The 15,900-nt window shown below is 31.9% G+C and overlaps 1 protein-coding gene across 1 annotated transcript; it reads left to right on the forward strand.

The window, feature by feature from the left end:
• The first annotated feature begins 744 nt into the window (after positions 1–744).
• LOC139526385 (uncharacterized) lies at positions 745–12,394 on the forward strand. The gene is made up of 3 exons (XM_071321526.1): positions 745–2,344; positions 2,851–3,075; positions 12,195–12,394. The coding sequence occupies exons 1-3, from the start codon at positions 745–747 to the stop codon at positions 12,392–12,394; spliced, it is 2,025 nt and encodes a 674-aa protein (XP_071177627.1).
• Positions 12,395–15,900: the final 3,506 nt, after the last annotated feature.

Raw genomic sequence — 15,900 nt, forward strand, 5'->3', positions numbered from 1 at the left:
TAGAACTTGTTCCAATACTATTGGCCATAGTTATATTATTTAAGTTCAAATTGAGGGACAAACAAGTTATGTTTCACATAGATAACTGTTCTATGGTTGCTATTTATAATAAACAGTCGTCAAACTTGACACAAGTTATGCAGTTGGCTCGACTGCTCTTATTGCAAACAATGGTGTATAATATACAATTTAACAGCATGCATTATCTAAAGACGGCTCAACTCTGATACAATCTTTCATAACAGTAGGAAAGACATTTCATTATAAACTGATATTGATACCATAAACTTAGTATGTCTTGTATTCTATTGAATGTTTATTTATAGACAGTGTAGATTTATATTCAATTTGTTATCTTCTTGTATTTTTGTATGACCACTCTCACTACTTAGTTGATCAGTCTGGTGTTACATAATGGGTATTGGAATCGATCAATATAGAATGAGAGTTGGTCTTTTTGTACATAAATGTGGTAAAACAAGTTATCTATTATGTAATATGTATGAGGTATATCTTTTCTACTTGTTGTATTTTTCAAAAGAAAAGGTTAACATATTTAGAATTATCACTATGATTTGGTTTTCTCTTGAATTGTCTGTTTTAAACAAATGTATAAAAAATTGTTCACAAATCGGTTATGTCGAAAGTGTTAATCAATCGCATTGTTTAGGGGACAGATTTCAGTCTTCGGATAACGTTGTTCAAATTATATTTGTGTTATTTGTTCTTCAATTACTTCTAATTATGGGTGGAATAGAAACTAATCCTGGCCCTCATCCGCTATCTGATGATAAACACGATCATAATGTTAGCTTCGAAAGTGTATCAGAGAGTAACAGTATACGTGAAATGTTTTCAACTTCGATTTCCTTTTTACATTTAAATGTGCAAAGCTTACTTCCAAAACTTGATCTGATTCTTGCTGAGTACGAAGATTTTGATATACTGTCATTTTCTGAAACTTGGTTGAACGGTAATAACTCGTCAGACTCAGTTGAACTCTTAAATTATCAGAAACCATTCAGGAAAGATAGGGGTCCTATGAAAAGTGGGGGAGGGGTAATAGTATATGTTAAAGAAAATATTCAATCGAAGAGACGTGATGATTTGGAAGTGCCCGGTGTTGAGGTTATATGGATTCAGCTAAAAATAAATAACAAAAATGTATTGTATGGAACCTTCTACGTGCCACCTAAAAGTAATAATGAAATATGGACAAAAATTGAAAGTTCAATTGAGTCTGCCGTAAATGATGTAAAATGTGACCGAATTATTGTAACGGGAGATTTTAACGATAACTTACTAAATGGTGCTAATTCTAAAATACATAATATTTGTACAAGTTACAGTTTAGAGCAACTTATTGAAGATCCAACTCATTTTACGGAACAGTCGTCGTCGCTAATTGACTTAATTATAACCGATAATTCCGATTTTGTACCGTATTGTGGAGTCGGGCCACCACTTTTAGACCAAATAAGATATCACTGTCCAGTTATGGGGTTTATTAATGCACAAAAACCTGCTTGTTTGTCTTTTAAAAGAAAAATATGGTTATATAAGCAAGGTGATTTTGATGAATATAGACGCATATTGACCAAAACCAACTGGGATAGAATATTTTCTCTAAATGATGTTGATAAAATTAATTCAGAAATTTCAAATCGTATCCTTGATGCAGCTGAAATTTCCATACCCAATAGAATCGTAACTATTCGGAAAACTGACCCTGCTTGGTTAAATAATGATTTAAGAAAACTCATTAGAAAGAAAAACCGTTTACACTCAAAAGCTAAGCGGTTTAACCGATCCGCGGATTGGAATAAATTTAAACAAATTAGAAATAAAGTGACCACTTCAATAAGACAAGCTCGCGAACAATATCAAAATAATCTTATACAAAAATTGTCAAATAGTAACTTATCGGCAAGAACTTGGTGGAAAACTTGTAACCAAATTTCTGGTATCAAACCTTCTCACTCGGGTATTCCTCCCCTGCTTAAGGATGATAACTTAATATTTAATGATATTGATAAAGCGAATGAATTTAATAACTTTTTTGCGATGCAGACAAACATAGATGATACCGAAGCTGTTATTCCTGACTTAACCGTTCCAGACTATACACTAAGTGACATTACACTTAAAGATAGTGAGGTCGAAGATGTTCTAAAGATTTTAAATCCAAATAAGGCATCGGGTCCAGACTTGATAAGTCCAATATTATTAAAAGAGGCTGTATCACAGCTAAAATTCCCTCTTTGTAAACTATTTAATTTATCCTTATCTAAAGCTATATTTCCGACAGATTGGAAAAAAGCAAATGTAACTCCTGTTTTTAAGAGTAACAATAGTAATGAGGTAAAAAATTACAGACCAATCTCGTTGTTAAGCATATTATCAAAGTGCATGGAGCGATGTGTATAAACATGTACACAACTTTCTAATTGAAAATAGTATTATCACCCCTATATAATCAATCGGGTTTTACAAAAGGCGATTCTGCCATAAATCAACTTATTGATATTTCTAACTATTTTGGTAGAGCTTTAGATAACGGAAAAGAGATAAGGGTGGTTTTTTGTGACTTCAGTAAAGCTTTTGATCGGGTTTGGCATAAAGGGCTATTATCAAAACTTAAACAATATGGAATTTCTGGAAATTTACTAAATTGGTTTTGTAATTATCTATCTGAGAGGAGTCAACGGGTGGTCTTAAATGGAAGCAATTCAACATGGAGACAGATAAATGCAGGTGTCCCACAAGGCTCAATTTTAGGTCCGCTACTTTTTCTTATCTTTATTAACGACATAGTGACTGATATTAAAGCTACTATCAAATTATTTGCAGACGACACTAGTATTTATTTGACAGTAGACACCCCTGACAATACTGCTGAAGTTCTAAATGGAGATCTGAATAAAATTCATATGTGGTCCTCTAAGTGGCTTGTAAACTTTAACTCACATAAAACAGAAACCATGATTGTTTCAAGAAAATCAATAAAACCTAGTCATCCGATCTTAAAAATGAATGACACTGATCTTCAAGAAGTTTCTACTCATAAACATTTAGGTATTATTTTCTCAAATAATGGCTTATGGAATATTCATATTGAATATATAGTTAAACGTGCATATAATAGAATAAATATCCTTAGGAAGATGCGTTTTATACTGAATAGGTTCACTTTAGAAAAAATGTATTTTTCATATATTCGACCAATATTAGAGTACGGGGATGTCATTTGGGATAATCAAACACAATATTTGATTAATAGAGTGGAAAATGTTCAAATTGAAGCTATGAGAATTGTTACAGGTGGGAATAAATTAACTTCGATACAGAGGCTTTATGAGGAAACGGGTTGGGAAACACTTTCAGAAAGAAGGGAAAAACATAAGCTCACTATGTTTTATAAAATGGTGAATAAGGAAACTCCAGATTATTTACAAAACTTGGTACCAAATCAAATAGTTAATTTACATAACCATTTCACTCGTCAGACTCAAAATACTTCGGAAATTCGTACAAGAACTAATCTATACTCCGATTATTTCCTTCCTTCGTCTATTAAATTGTGGAATAAGTTACCAGACCAAACGAGAAATTCTACGTCTTTAAGCATTTTTAAAAGTCGTATAAGAAACCCAAATAATAAATGCCCTAACTTTTACTACACTGGTACAAGAATGGGTCAAGTATTGCATGCCAGGTTAAGGATGAATAGTAGTTCTCTAAATGAACATTTGTTCAAACGAAATCTAGTAGATTCTTCAAACTGCTCGTGTGGTTTGATCGAGTCTACAGCTCATTTCTTATTGCATTGTAAAAAATATGACATACTGCGTAATGACATAATTTTCTCAATTAATTATCCAGTCACACTAAACACGGATTTACTTTTATTTGGATCACAAGCTCTAAATTTAGACCAAAATAAAGATATTTTTGGAAAAGTACAAAAATTCTTACTTAAGTGCAAGAGATTTACAGGATAAATTGTTATTCACTGTTTTCACAAAGTTGCATTTCATCTTAACATGTGTATAGCATTTCAGTGTAGTTTTCTTATTTTTTTTCTTTTTTTTACTTTTTTTTTCTTCTTTTGTTGTATTTATTTTCATTATTTTAGAATTCTTTTTTTTTCTCCTTTCTTATTCAGTTATATAGTTAATTATTTATTCTTGTTCCATATCATTGTATTATTGCATGCTATATTTATGTAATAGATAAGCTATATATAGCTTGTTTCCGAATCCTGTTATTATTGTGTATTTTGTATGATTATATATTTGTATAGATGATGAATAAATATGTTTAAACTAAACTTAATATACATCATTAATTTATTATTCTAAATTTTCATAAATTTACTTACAACACAATCACCTATATAAGATATAAAAATTATGTGTATATGCACGAACTACTGTAAAAGATTATTATCTGATGAAACGGTACGGTGGTCTCTCAAATCAAGAGCTTCTTCAATATACATACAAATAGATTTTTTACAGATCAAATTTATTCGTTCATTGTGTAATCATACGTTTTTTGATTGAGTTAAGTCTGCCAATTGATATTTTATCGTATGTTTTTATATGTTGTGATGTTATGCTATTGTTTCAGAAAAAGGGAGAAGGTTTGGGCCCATTAAAACGTTTAATCCCGCTGCAAATGTTTGCACCTGTCCTAAGTCAGGAATCTGATGTACAGTAGTTGTCGTTTGTTTATGTAATATATACGTGTTTCTCGTTTCTCGTTTTGTTTATATAGATTAGACCGTTGGTTTTCCCGTTTGAATGGTTTTACACTAGTTATTTTGGGGCCCTTTATAGCTTGTTGTTCGGTGTGAGCCAAGGCTCCGTGTTGAAGGCCGTACTTTAACCTATAATGGTTTAATTTTTGAATTGTTGTTTGGATGGAGAGTTGTCTCATTGGCACTCACACCACATCTTCCTATATCTATTTTATCCTTTTTCAGACATAGGATTTAACATTTTGAAAAAATTTTCATCCAAATTATTTGATTAATATCATTAATTTTATATTTAGACCTATTTTTGTTATATTGCGGACATTCAATCAAGAAATGAATCTCATTTTCAATTTTTCCAGTGCAAACTTTACAAAATCTCTCATTAGAGGGTATTGTTGGTCTTGCATACATGCACCTACCAGTTTCTATTGCTAATGAGTGTGCACTTATTCTTAATTTAGTGATAAATAAAAAGTTAACCACAGTTTCCATCTTTTATCTTAGATAGTTCAAATTTAATTTTATTTTTGTAGAAATCTTCTAGTTTCTGTTTGAAATTACTATTACAATGTTTGTTAAAGGGTATTCCAATATATTTCATTAATTCAGATAATTTATTAGACCACAAATTTTCTCTGTACTAAGTAGATATTTTAATAGGATTGATTGATTGTTGGTTGCTTAATGTCCAGTGGCAAATATTTCAGGCATATCTATCAGGACGAATATTTACACAGTGTCTGTAAATTGTGTCATTTTAGGATAATTTAGTTTGTATCAAGCGGATACATTGTTATGACACAGTGTCTGTAAATTATGTCTTTTTAGAATAATTTGGTTTGTATCAAGTAGATATTTTTGTAGGACACAGTGTCTGTAAATTGTGTATTTTTAGGATAATCTAGTTTGTATCAATTAGATCCATTGTTAGGACATAGTGTCTGTAAATTGTGTCTTTTTAGGATAATTAAGTTTGTATCAAGTAGATATTTTGATAGGACACGGTGTCTGTAAATTGTGTCTTATTAGTATATTTTTATATGTATCAAGTAGATACATTGTTAGGACACAGTGTCTGTAAATTGTGTCTTAGGATAATTTAGTTTGTATCAAGCGGATACATTGTTTTGACACAGTGTCTGTAAATTATGTCTTTTAAGGATAATTAGGTCTTTCCACCTTTCGTGTGGAAAGACCTATTGATTTTGTTCTGATTATTTTTTTTTCTTCCGCCTAATTTTTTTCTTGCGGTGTAAAAATGTTTCAAAAGATGTCGCCTTGTTTTTTTGTATATGAGATCATACAGTCTATACGCTTTTGAAACTGACCCTGTTTAACAGAACACTTTTCTTTGTAAGAGTTATCTCCCCAAACACTGTTTTTCTTGTTATCAGATCTCCTCCGCAACCGTAAAAGAAAGCGACAAATTTATTTTTCCAAATTGCTTGTTATATCCTCAGGATGTTACGTTTTATTTTGACCGAAGCTTTACAAAGACCCCATATGAGAGTAATTTCCCCTTTAGTATTGAAATAAGTGAAATAAATTTGTAACTGGAAAACCATAAGTGATAGAGGCCTAGGGTCTTTTGATTTGAGGCCCTTGCTCAAAAAGTATGAAAATGAGGTCAAGGTCAAAGGTCAAGGTCATGTTCAAATTTTTGATTTTGGCTTGTTATCTCTTATTTTCAGAAATCATACAAGATATCGACAAAATATTTTCACACAATTGTTAGTTACGACATGTCGTAACACATAAATTTTAGTCGAAAGGGTACGTAGACATTTGACGCGAGTTTTCCCCCTTTTTATATCTAATATCATACGTATGGTAATATAACTCATTAACAATATAAAGTAGAGGACTAGAGTCTTTTGATTTGAGGTCCTTGGTTTATGACCTTGAAATTGAGCTCAAGGTCATATGCTAATTAAACGTTCTAGATTTTGACCTTTGCTTTTACCTCATATGTACACATGATAAAGCCATGGGACTTTTTGCATTAAGTTGTAAGCAATGTGACCTTAAAAAACACAACCGGAAGTGACCTTTTGTAAACCGGAAGTAGCTATTTTTTGTACTAAATCAATGTAAAAGTATATAGAACCATATATTTTTGGAATCAGTGTCAAGTAAACTATCAAACAATACCGGAAGTAAACTTTTTAAACCGGAAGTAAAAGATTATCTCCCTTTAATATATATTTTTTTTATAGAAACCATATATTTTTTAAATAAGCTTTCAAAAAGCTGTCATTTGGCGCTAAAATTGACATTTAGAACCAAATTTTAATATTTTCATATAAAAAAAGGTCTTAACTGGTGGAAAGACCATCAATGGTTCTCTGAACAATTGGTTTTTAATTTAGTTTGTATCAAGTAGATACATTGATATGACACAGTGTCTGTAAATTGTGTCGTTTAAGGGTAATTTAGTTTGTATCAAGTAGATACATTGATATGACACAGTGTCTGTAAATTGTGTCGTTTAAGGGTAATTTAGTTTGTATCAAGTTAGTAGATACATTGTCATTGTTAGGAAACAGTGTCTGTAAATTGTGCCTTTTAAGGATAATTTAGTTTGTATCAAGTAGATACATTGATAAGACACAGTGTCTGTAAATTATGTCTTTTAAGGATAATTTAGTTTGTATCAAGTAGATACATTGATAAGACACAGTGTCTGTAAATTATGTCTTTTAAGGATAATTTAGTTTGTATCAAGCGGATACATTGATAGGACACAGTGTCTGTAAATTGTGTATTTTAAGAATAATTTAGTTTGTATCAAGTAGATACATTGATAGGACACAGTGTCTGTAAATTGTGTCTTTTAAGGATAATTTAGTTTGTATCAAGTAGATACATTAATAGGACACAGTGTCTGTAAATTGTGTCTTTTAAGGATAATTTAGTTTGTATCAAGCGGATACATTGATAGGACACAGTGTCTGTAAATTGTGTATTTTAAGAATAATTTAGTTTGTATCAAGTAGATACATTGATAGGACACAGTGTCTGTAAATTGTGTCTTTTAAGGATAATTTAGTTTGTTTCAAGTAGATACATTAATAGGACACAGTGTCTGTAAATTGTGTCTTTTAAGGATAATTTAGTTTGTATCAAGTAGACAAATTGAAAGAGTTGGTATTGCTTTGTTTCATAAAAAAGAATGACCAACAAGTATCTTGTCTTAGGGAGGGACAAATCCTACTTTGTAAAGGATCACTCTGATTCAAACAAAATATTTTCTGAAACTGACATTATCAAGATGCTTGATTTTTTGATTGACAACATATTTGTTACGTTCCGAGGACGTGTTTTTCAACAGACTGTCGGCATTCCATTGAGAACCAATTGTGCCCCTCTTCTTACCGACTTGTTTCTTTATTATTATGAGGCTGACTTCATACAGGAACTTCTTAGGAAGAACGATAAGAAGTTATCTTTAGCTCTACTTTCCGCAATATAGATGACGTTCTTTCAATAAATAATTTAAAATTTGGTGACTATGTTGAACGCTTCTATCCCATCGAACTAGAAATAATGGATACAAAAGATACAGTTAAGTCGGCCTCAAATCTTGAATTACATCTAGAAATTGACGATGAGGGTCGGTTGAAAACAAAACTTTACGACAAAAAAGATGATTTCAGCTTTCCAATTGTGAACTTTCCATTTATAAGTAGCATCATTCCAGCAGTACCTGCATACGGTGTATATATCTCCCAATTGATACGATATTCCCGTGCTTGCATTTCCTATCATTATTTTCTTGATAGAGGGTTGCTGCTCACAAGGAAGCTATAAAATCAAGAGTTCAAAATGGTGAAGTTGAAATCATCCCTTCGTAAATTTTATGGACGCCATCACGAGTTGGTTGACCGTTATCATGGAATAACCGTTTCGCAAATGATATCGGATATGTTCCTTACGTCGTAACTACAATCCCCTTCCTTGTCATGAATGTGACCTATCGAATTAGACTATTTTCCCGATTTGTTATAACATAAGCAACACGACGGGTGCCACATGTGGAGCAGGATCTGCTTACCCTTCCGGAGTACCTGAGATCACCCCTAGTTTGGTGGGGTTCGTAATGCTTGTTCTTTAGTTTTCTATGTTGTGTCTGTCTGCTTCTTTCATTTTAGCCAGGCATTGTCAGTTTATTTTCGATTTATGAGTTTGACTGTCCCTCTGGTATCTTTTGTCCCTCTTTTACATGGCGATTGCTTAACCAAATACATCGGTCATGATTCATTGACTTTATCTTTGCCTAAATTATGTATTATGATTAATATTGCTATTTGAATGTTAACATTTGCAAATTAAAAATTGCCAAAAAAAGAGACACATATCTATGTGATAACACTTTATTTTCTTAAACAATGGATATTTAACAGTTTTGAATTATAAAAAGTAAAATCACAAATATACTGAACTCCGAAGAAAATTCCAAACGGAAAGTTCCTAATCAAATGGCAAAATCAAAAGTTCATATTGACAACGATGATTGAACACAACAAACAGACATAAGAAATCAAACGAATGTTATTCAATTGAGGTATAAGAAAAATATCATTCGCTGTAGTAGTCTGAAGAACATGTAAAACGCCACGTTCTATCAAAAGAGCACCATTTTTTCATTTTAAACTTATTTTGGTGTGAAAGATGTTGATTTTATTTCGTTTTGATCTACTTTTAAGCGGACATTTTCACCATATGAACGAGACTTCATATATATTTTGTGAATATTAACCTTGTAGCAAAAGTATTTAAAATATTCCATCGCGATCTTTTTGTTTTCTATGTTCTATGCTTCATAGTTGAAATTGATCTTAGATATTTAACATCTTTTGGTCAATAAGCACATCCCTATAGTCCATCAGCTAGTTTTCAAAAGCGCTCTAGTTAAGGAGTTTGTGTTACACCCAGTGTACCGCGATTCTTTTGGATAAAATTCAACTTCATTATCTTATTGATAAAATACAAGGTGTTATACTGCAAAAAAATGTCAAAAAGAGGTTTAAAACGTCCCTTAGAATAATCCTATCATTTATTAATTACGACTAAGTGATTTTTATTCAAAATTTTAATATTAAGCGATAAAAAAAAAAAGTATGAATATAAACATCCAAAACAGATATTAAACTATCATATTTAATGTAACACAAACATTTTTTGTTTTAAATTTAAACTATTTGCAGTGCTCAAATATTGTCTAAAGTATATTTTTTTTTTATAAAACATATGTACGTGCAAATACTCGTGAAATACCGGAAATCATCATATTCCCGTCTTCGATTCAGTATACATGTACAATGTATGAATTCACACATAAGCATTATCAATTTGCAACTGAAAACAAACATTAAACTGTCGATTTATGTTGTTTTTGTGAGACAAATTATTTTATAAAGTGAATGTGTAACGAAATATTTATGTGAAAAAAAGGATTAAGGTTAATTTTTTTTGCGTTCAGAAAAGGTGCACTTTATCGAACTCAATAAAGGTGTGCTTGATAACATTTTGTGTTTTAGCTATGTAGTGATTGAGTTAAGATATCATTGTAAAGTCATGCAATCGACACAGATCGCTTTGAACAAAAGTCAAATAGTCAGTTGTGGGATTTGGTCAGACTTTTTTCCCTTAGGTTTTTTAGAGGTACAAGAAAAAATTTGCATTGTTGGTTTCCGTTAAAATGAATATTCTGTTAAACATTGGTTGTTCAATGCACTTGAAAGAGCTTCGATGTCGAGATTTGGTAGGAATGGTTAACCCTGAAACATCCGCACAAAAAGAAGATAGAAAAACTCGAAGTGATATTAAACTGGTGTTTTGAAAGTGTTTCAGACACTGCAAAGCTGGACAAATCCATTTGAAACATCTGAACAAGTATATGGCTTGTTCTCATGTTATGTTGCTTCTTTGTGATTAATGTGCGACCTTCTAAACGCGTATAAAAAGGGAAAATTTGATTCAGAAATTTTCATTACTGAACGGCTTAATCAAAAGTCATCCGATATCTACAAACCAATCAAAAGAAAATCATTGCTTACATTTTCGAAAAACGAGATAAGAAGGAAGCAGTTAATGGTTTATAAGAACAAATAAACATTGAGAGCAGGAAAAATGTGGCCTGCTTGTCATAGCCCAACAAGACAGTTGCTTATGTGAGAGGTTCCCCAATTAGGTCCTCTTCCATGGTCTCTTGCAAACCTTGATGGGACACATGTAAAGAAAAATAAATCTGTCCTTGGTGGTGTTTTAGAAAATAGCCATTCCTGAGGAAAGCATGTCGATCTTTGATGGCATGGCAGTTATTCAATCCATTACTAGGATACCAAGCACTTTTTCTTATTTAGCAATTGTTATTTCAAAACCATCTTTTTAGTTTCAAAAAGAGCTACCCGCATTGATTTTGTCACTGGTCAGTATCCCAAAATATTTATAAAAAATTGAACGACAGGTCCTTGGGGAGGGCAAATCATTACGATAAGTTCTAGACCATCACAATCGTTTTCTTGGCATTGGAAGAAATGTTTGTCAATTGGGACGAACAAAGTCGCTCTTGTTGAATTCTTTGTGTGGTAATACAGTAAACAATCCTATAGATTTACACTAGAATGAATTGATCTATTTGTATCACATGGAAGTATGTGCCAAAATATATGTTGAAAATGAAATAGCGTAGACTGCTCTGAGCTTATAAGCAAACAGGAAGAAGCCGAAAAAAAATGTTTCTACCTGCAAAAACAAGCAGCTGACAAAGGTTACGATTCCATTGTTATAAAATCTTTTGACACTGATGATGAAGTATTGGCCTGGTATTTTCACAGTTGCGCTTATCAATTATAATATTGTTAGTCTAACAGATGCATCTTCCAAATGCAGATTACTAAATGTGCAATCAGTGTTTGCGAAATTTGGGGAGAATATTTGTAGAACACTGCCAGAATTTCACGTCAATACTTAAGCTTGTTGTGATTCAGTAAGTATTTTGTTTGGGAAAGAAAAAAGTAAAGCATTCGGAATTTTGACACGTTCTATGAAGTTTCAGAAGATCTATGCCGTCTTGGTGAAATCTTTGAAGAGGTAAACGAAGAGTTGTCAAAACACTCGAGAGGTTTTTGTGTTCTATATATGGCTACGAATTTAATAACATCGATGAAATAAGGTTCAGAACTTTTTGAAATGCAAAAACATTCATTGTCATCTACGTATACTGCTCCAGCAAAAGATGCATTTTCAAATCGCACAGAATAAGCCAACTTTCAGGCGAACATTTGGAAATCTGCTCTTGAACACAACACTGGTCCGTCGCCAAACAACTAGGGTTGGATTGTTAAGAACGATTTGATCAGTATAAATTGCCTAGACCAACCATCAGCGTTAGATGCGTTATTAATTCTGATAAGCTGTTCATGTGAAGCTGGTTGTGCCAACAAAAGATGTCCATGTGTTCGACAAGGTTTATCCTCAACAGATAGCTGTAAATGCTCGAAAGCTTGTAGAAATAAGGATTATCAAATCGTTGATATTGCTTACTATGACGACGAAGATGATGGAGATGAATATGATGATAATTCGGTAGATACAAGTGACCAAACTAATGATGATTCTATAGATTGACCATCTTCGTGACATTAAAATGTGGTGATTCTGTTGTTAAAAAAATCTAATAGAATTCTAGAAACCCTGACAGTTTTTTGTATTTTAATATGTGAGTTATTTCATGAATGTGATGTATAAATACGTGACAGAATCGTGCATTTCTGGTTCGTTGTTTATGTTTGTATTTATCGTTGATTCTATGTTTTAGTTTCTTACCTTTAAATGGTTTTCAACAGCCTTTATTCACTTGATGATTTATGAGAAAAGTAGTACGTATGCTTATTTTTCATTCAAAATCATGAATTTTGGAAATTACCCTCCCCTTTTTTTCTTCGTCCTCTTCGATTCAAAAATTAAATAAAATGTAGCCTGCGTTTTATTAAGATATGATTGGTTCCATTAAATACAAAAAAATAGTACTGAATACTTGGTTATTTTTACATATTTCTGTAATTATGTGTAAAACAAATTTTTTTATATACTCTTCAATATGTCCACTTTTAACCCCTTTTGGACACTAAGTATGACACCTCTTAAAAAATTCTTCAGACATTACTCTTTAGATTTATACAAAAATAATGCGGTACCCTGGGGTATAACACAGAACTTAATTTTCCCTACCAGCTGATGGGTCCGTGTATATTTGCGTCCATTCGTTTTTCATTTTGAAATATCAAAAACAAAAAACAAAAAACAAAAAACGGAAGTATTTTCATTTTTCGTTTTTGATTTCTCGAAAACCAAAAAAGAAAACCAAAAGTATTTTCATTTTTCGTTTTTGATTTCTAGAAAACCAAAATGAAAAACAAAAGGGTTTTCGTTTTTCGTTTTGAATTTCTCTTAAACAAAAACGGAAAACGGAAGTGTTTTCATTTTTTGTTTTTGATTTCTCTAAAATCAAAATGAAAATTAAAAGTGTTTCCGTTTTTCGTTTTGGATTTTACTTAAAGAAGAGTTTTGTATTTAATTTTAATTATATCTTGATTTGTAATGTAAAATGTTTTCCTTTCTTGTTTCACAGTCATTGATAGTAAATATATTGCCAATGTAAACACCGCGGTGTTCTTTCAACATAATGTAGACAAAATAGACTGCATGACTTCTGAATTGAACTACGGTGATAAAATAATCAAAAACTTTCAAGTTACCTTGTTTATATCTTTGATAAAGAAAACATTATTATATTTAAATATTAAACGAATCACAATTTTAAATTGTACAATATAATATTATATAAAGATGGTACAAATAATTAGATTGATGACAACATCACACTAACAAGGGAGGTAACTACTAAAAAACTGACAAAAAAACTATCCCGGTCGTTAGTGTATACATGCACAGCACAGCGGTTGTCAGATCAATACTACTTTAATCGTAGAAAATGTCGACGAATGCAAACTCTTCAACAATCTAAACAATAAGGGTGCGTGAACTTTACTTTTCAGTTTAGAAAGGTTGATCTAAGATTATTAGAATTGATGACCAAGGTCCATCTGCCAGTATCCCTTACCGAAAAATAAGCCCTGCGGCAAACATTTGCCGCAAGTTTGCAGCAAACATTGCCGCAAGCTTGCAGCAAACGTTTGCTGCAAACTTGCCGCAACCATTTTACCATGCAAATGAAGTTTGCGGCAAGCTTGTGGCAAACATAATTATGCAAATTAGATTTGCCACAAGCTTGTGGTAATTGTTTGCTGCAAGCTTGCGGCAATTGTTTGTTGTAAACTTGCAGGAACTACACATATACCAATGTCATGTGTGTAGAAACATTCAATTTATCTCTTTCAAATTACACAGCAACATTTTTAAAAAGTCAATTCCTGTCTTTATACAAACAGTCATTGAAAGAATTATTGCAAACTCGTGTGAGATGTGAGGAAATACATACATGCATTTGAGGTTTTAAAAAGTGGCAGGAGTCATTCTTAAATGACATAATTATATATAATATACCTGTATTAAAAACTGAAAAAAGGTAAAATCTCAAGATGTATTGAGTATAAAGCTAGGTATAATTGCATTACATGGTGCAGTACATCAGTAACAAATTCAAACTTATAATAGCTTAAGTTTTTCAATCACACATACATGTATATATAGTTGCTTACTTAATTATGTATGATGATAACATTAAATATTTTATTAAAACATGCAGTTCTATGAATCATTGGTACTTACACAATAACATACTAATTATCCCATATTATAGAACCAAAATGCCTCCTTGATCTCTTATATTTGAAATGCATTTCCAAACACAACCAACATGACCTAGCCACACTTTCAAATTGTTAGCATCCAGGAAGTGCCAACTAGGCATGTCCAGTCAATATTGTGTAATTCCTGCAATGTTCTGGCAAACATATAGAATGGTCAAAGTTTTCTGCAATCTTGCGACAAACATATTGAATGGTCAAAGTTTTCTGCAATCTTGCGGCAAACATTCTTTATTATTTTAAACTTTCTGGCAATCTTTCGGCAAACATTGATGTTTCTGCAAACTTGCCGCAAGCTTGCAGCAATGTTTGCCGGAGGTTTGCAGCTAGCGGCAAACATCTTTAAACACTATTTTCTGTGTTTCTGCAAACTTTTTGTTTGCCACAAGCTTGCAGCAAGTTTGCGGCAAACAATTCAGTTTCATAAGGGATTTTACGAACAATTTTGCTTGATCAATAGATTAAAAAACAAATTTCCACAATTTCACAATTCAAACTGGGATAAGCATTCAATTATTTTGTCATTCGGAGCCTATTCGGTATATGTTTTGCTTATTTGTAAAGGCTATATATGGTGACTTTAACTAGAGCTAGGGCGTTGATGGGGATTATGGAATTGAGAATAGTAGACAAAAAATATAAATAATGGACCAAGAAATAAATAAAATAGCGAGTATATTGGTGTTATAAAATATAAAGAGAAGAGGATAAATGGCAAAAAGTATAAAGAATAGAGAAAAATAGCCTAAAATATCAAAGAATACAGAAGTTAAGAACCCCGAATCAAGACCATCATACTAGTTGCCTTAATGAACGTTAGTATGTCTCTGGGAAATTTTTATTGGTTATCATACGGTTTCACTTCATTTCCTATGTCTATTAATTAAGATGCGGGCTGTCATTATTTGACAACATATTACATATCACATTATAAAAAACTGCCATAGATTTCCGATAATTGTTCTACATAAAACCACATCGGAGTCCATGTATTTTTTTTCCAAATTGACCTCAGCTACCCACCCTATCCCATCATTACAGAAAAGTTAATAAACAAATTTCTACGGCAATAATTTTGTCCGCACAATGTCTACTGGAGAAAAAAATCAAGGTTGCTGTTCTTCTTTTTTTTTTTTTTTTAAAGATAGGTCCAAAGTTGGGGTCGGACACCCAACCCTACCCTTACCGAAAACGTATACAATTTGTCCGCACTAGGTGCAAAGGGAAGGTAGGTAGCTGAGGTCTAAAGTAGAAAAAATAAAGGGTGTTGTTCTGCTTAGTGTTTTTTTTCTAAAGTAGGTCTAA

Source organism: Mytilus edulis, chromosome 6 (assembly GCF_963676685.1).
Source record: "Mytilus edulis chromosome 6, xbMytEdul2.2, whole genome shotgun sequence".
NCBI lineage: Eukaryota > Metazoa > Mollusca > Bivalvia > Mytilida > Mytilidae > Mytilus > Mytilus edulis.

Coding starts and splice junctions, on each gene's coding strand:
- LOC139526385 (XM_071321526.1), top strand. CDS start 745: ATGGGTGGAATAGAAACTAATCCTGGCCCTCATCCGCTATCTGATGAT. Junction 2,345..2,850: donor TGTAACTCCTGTTTTTAAGA/GTAACAATAGTA, acceptor AATTATTTGCAG/ACGACACTAGTATTTATTTG. Junction 3,076..12,194: donor TTCTACTCATAAACATTTAG/GTATTATTTTCT, acceptor GTTCATGTGAAG/CTGGTTGTGCCAACAAAAGA.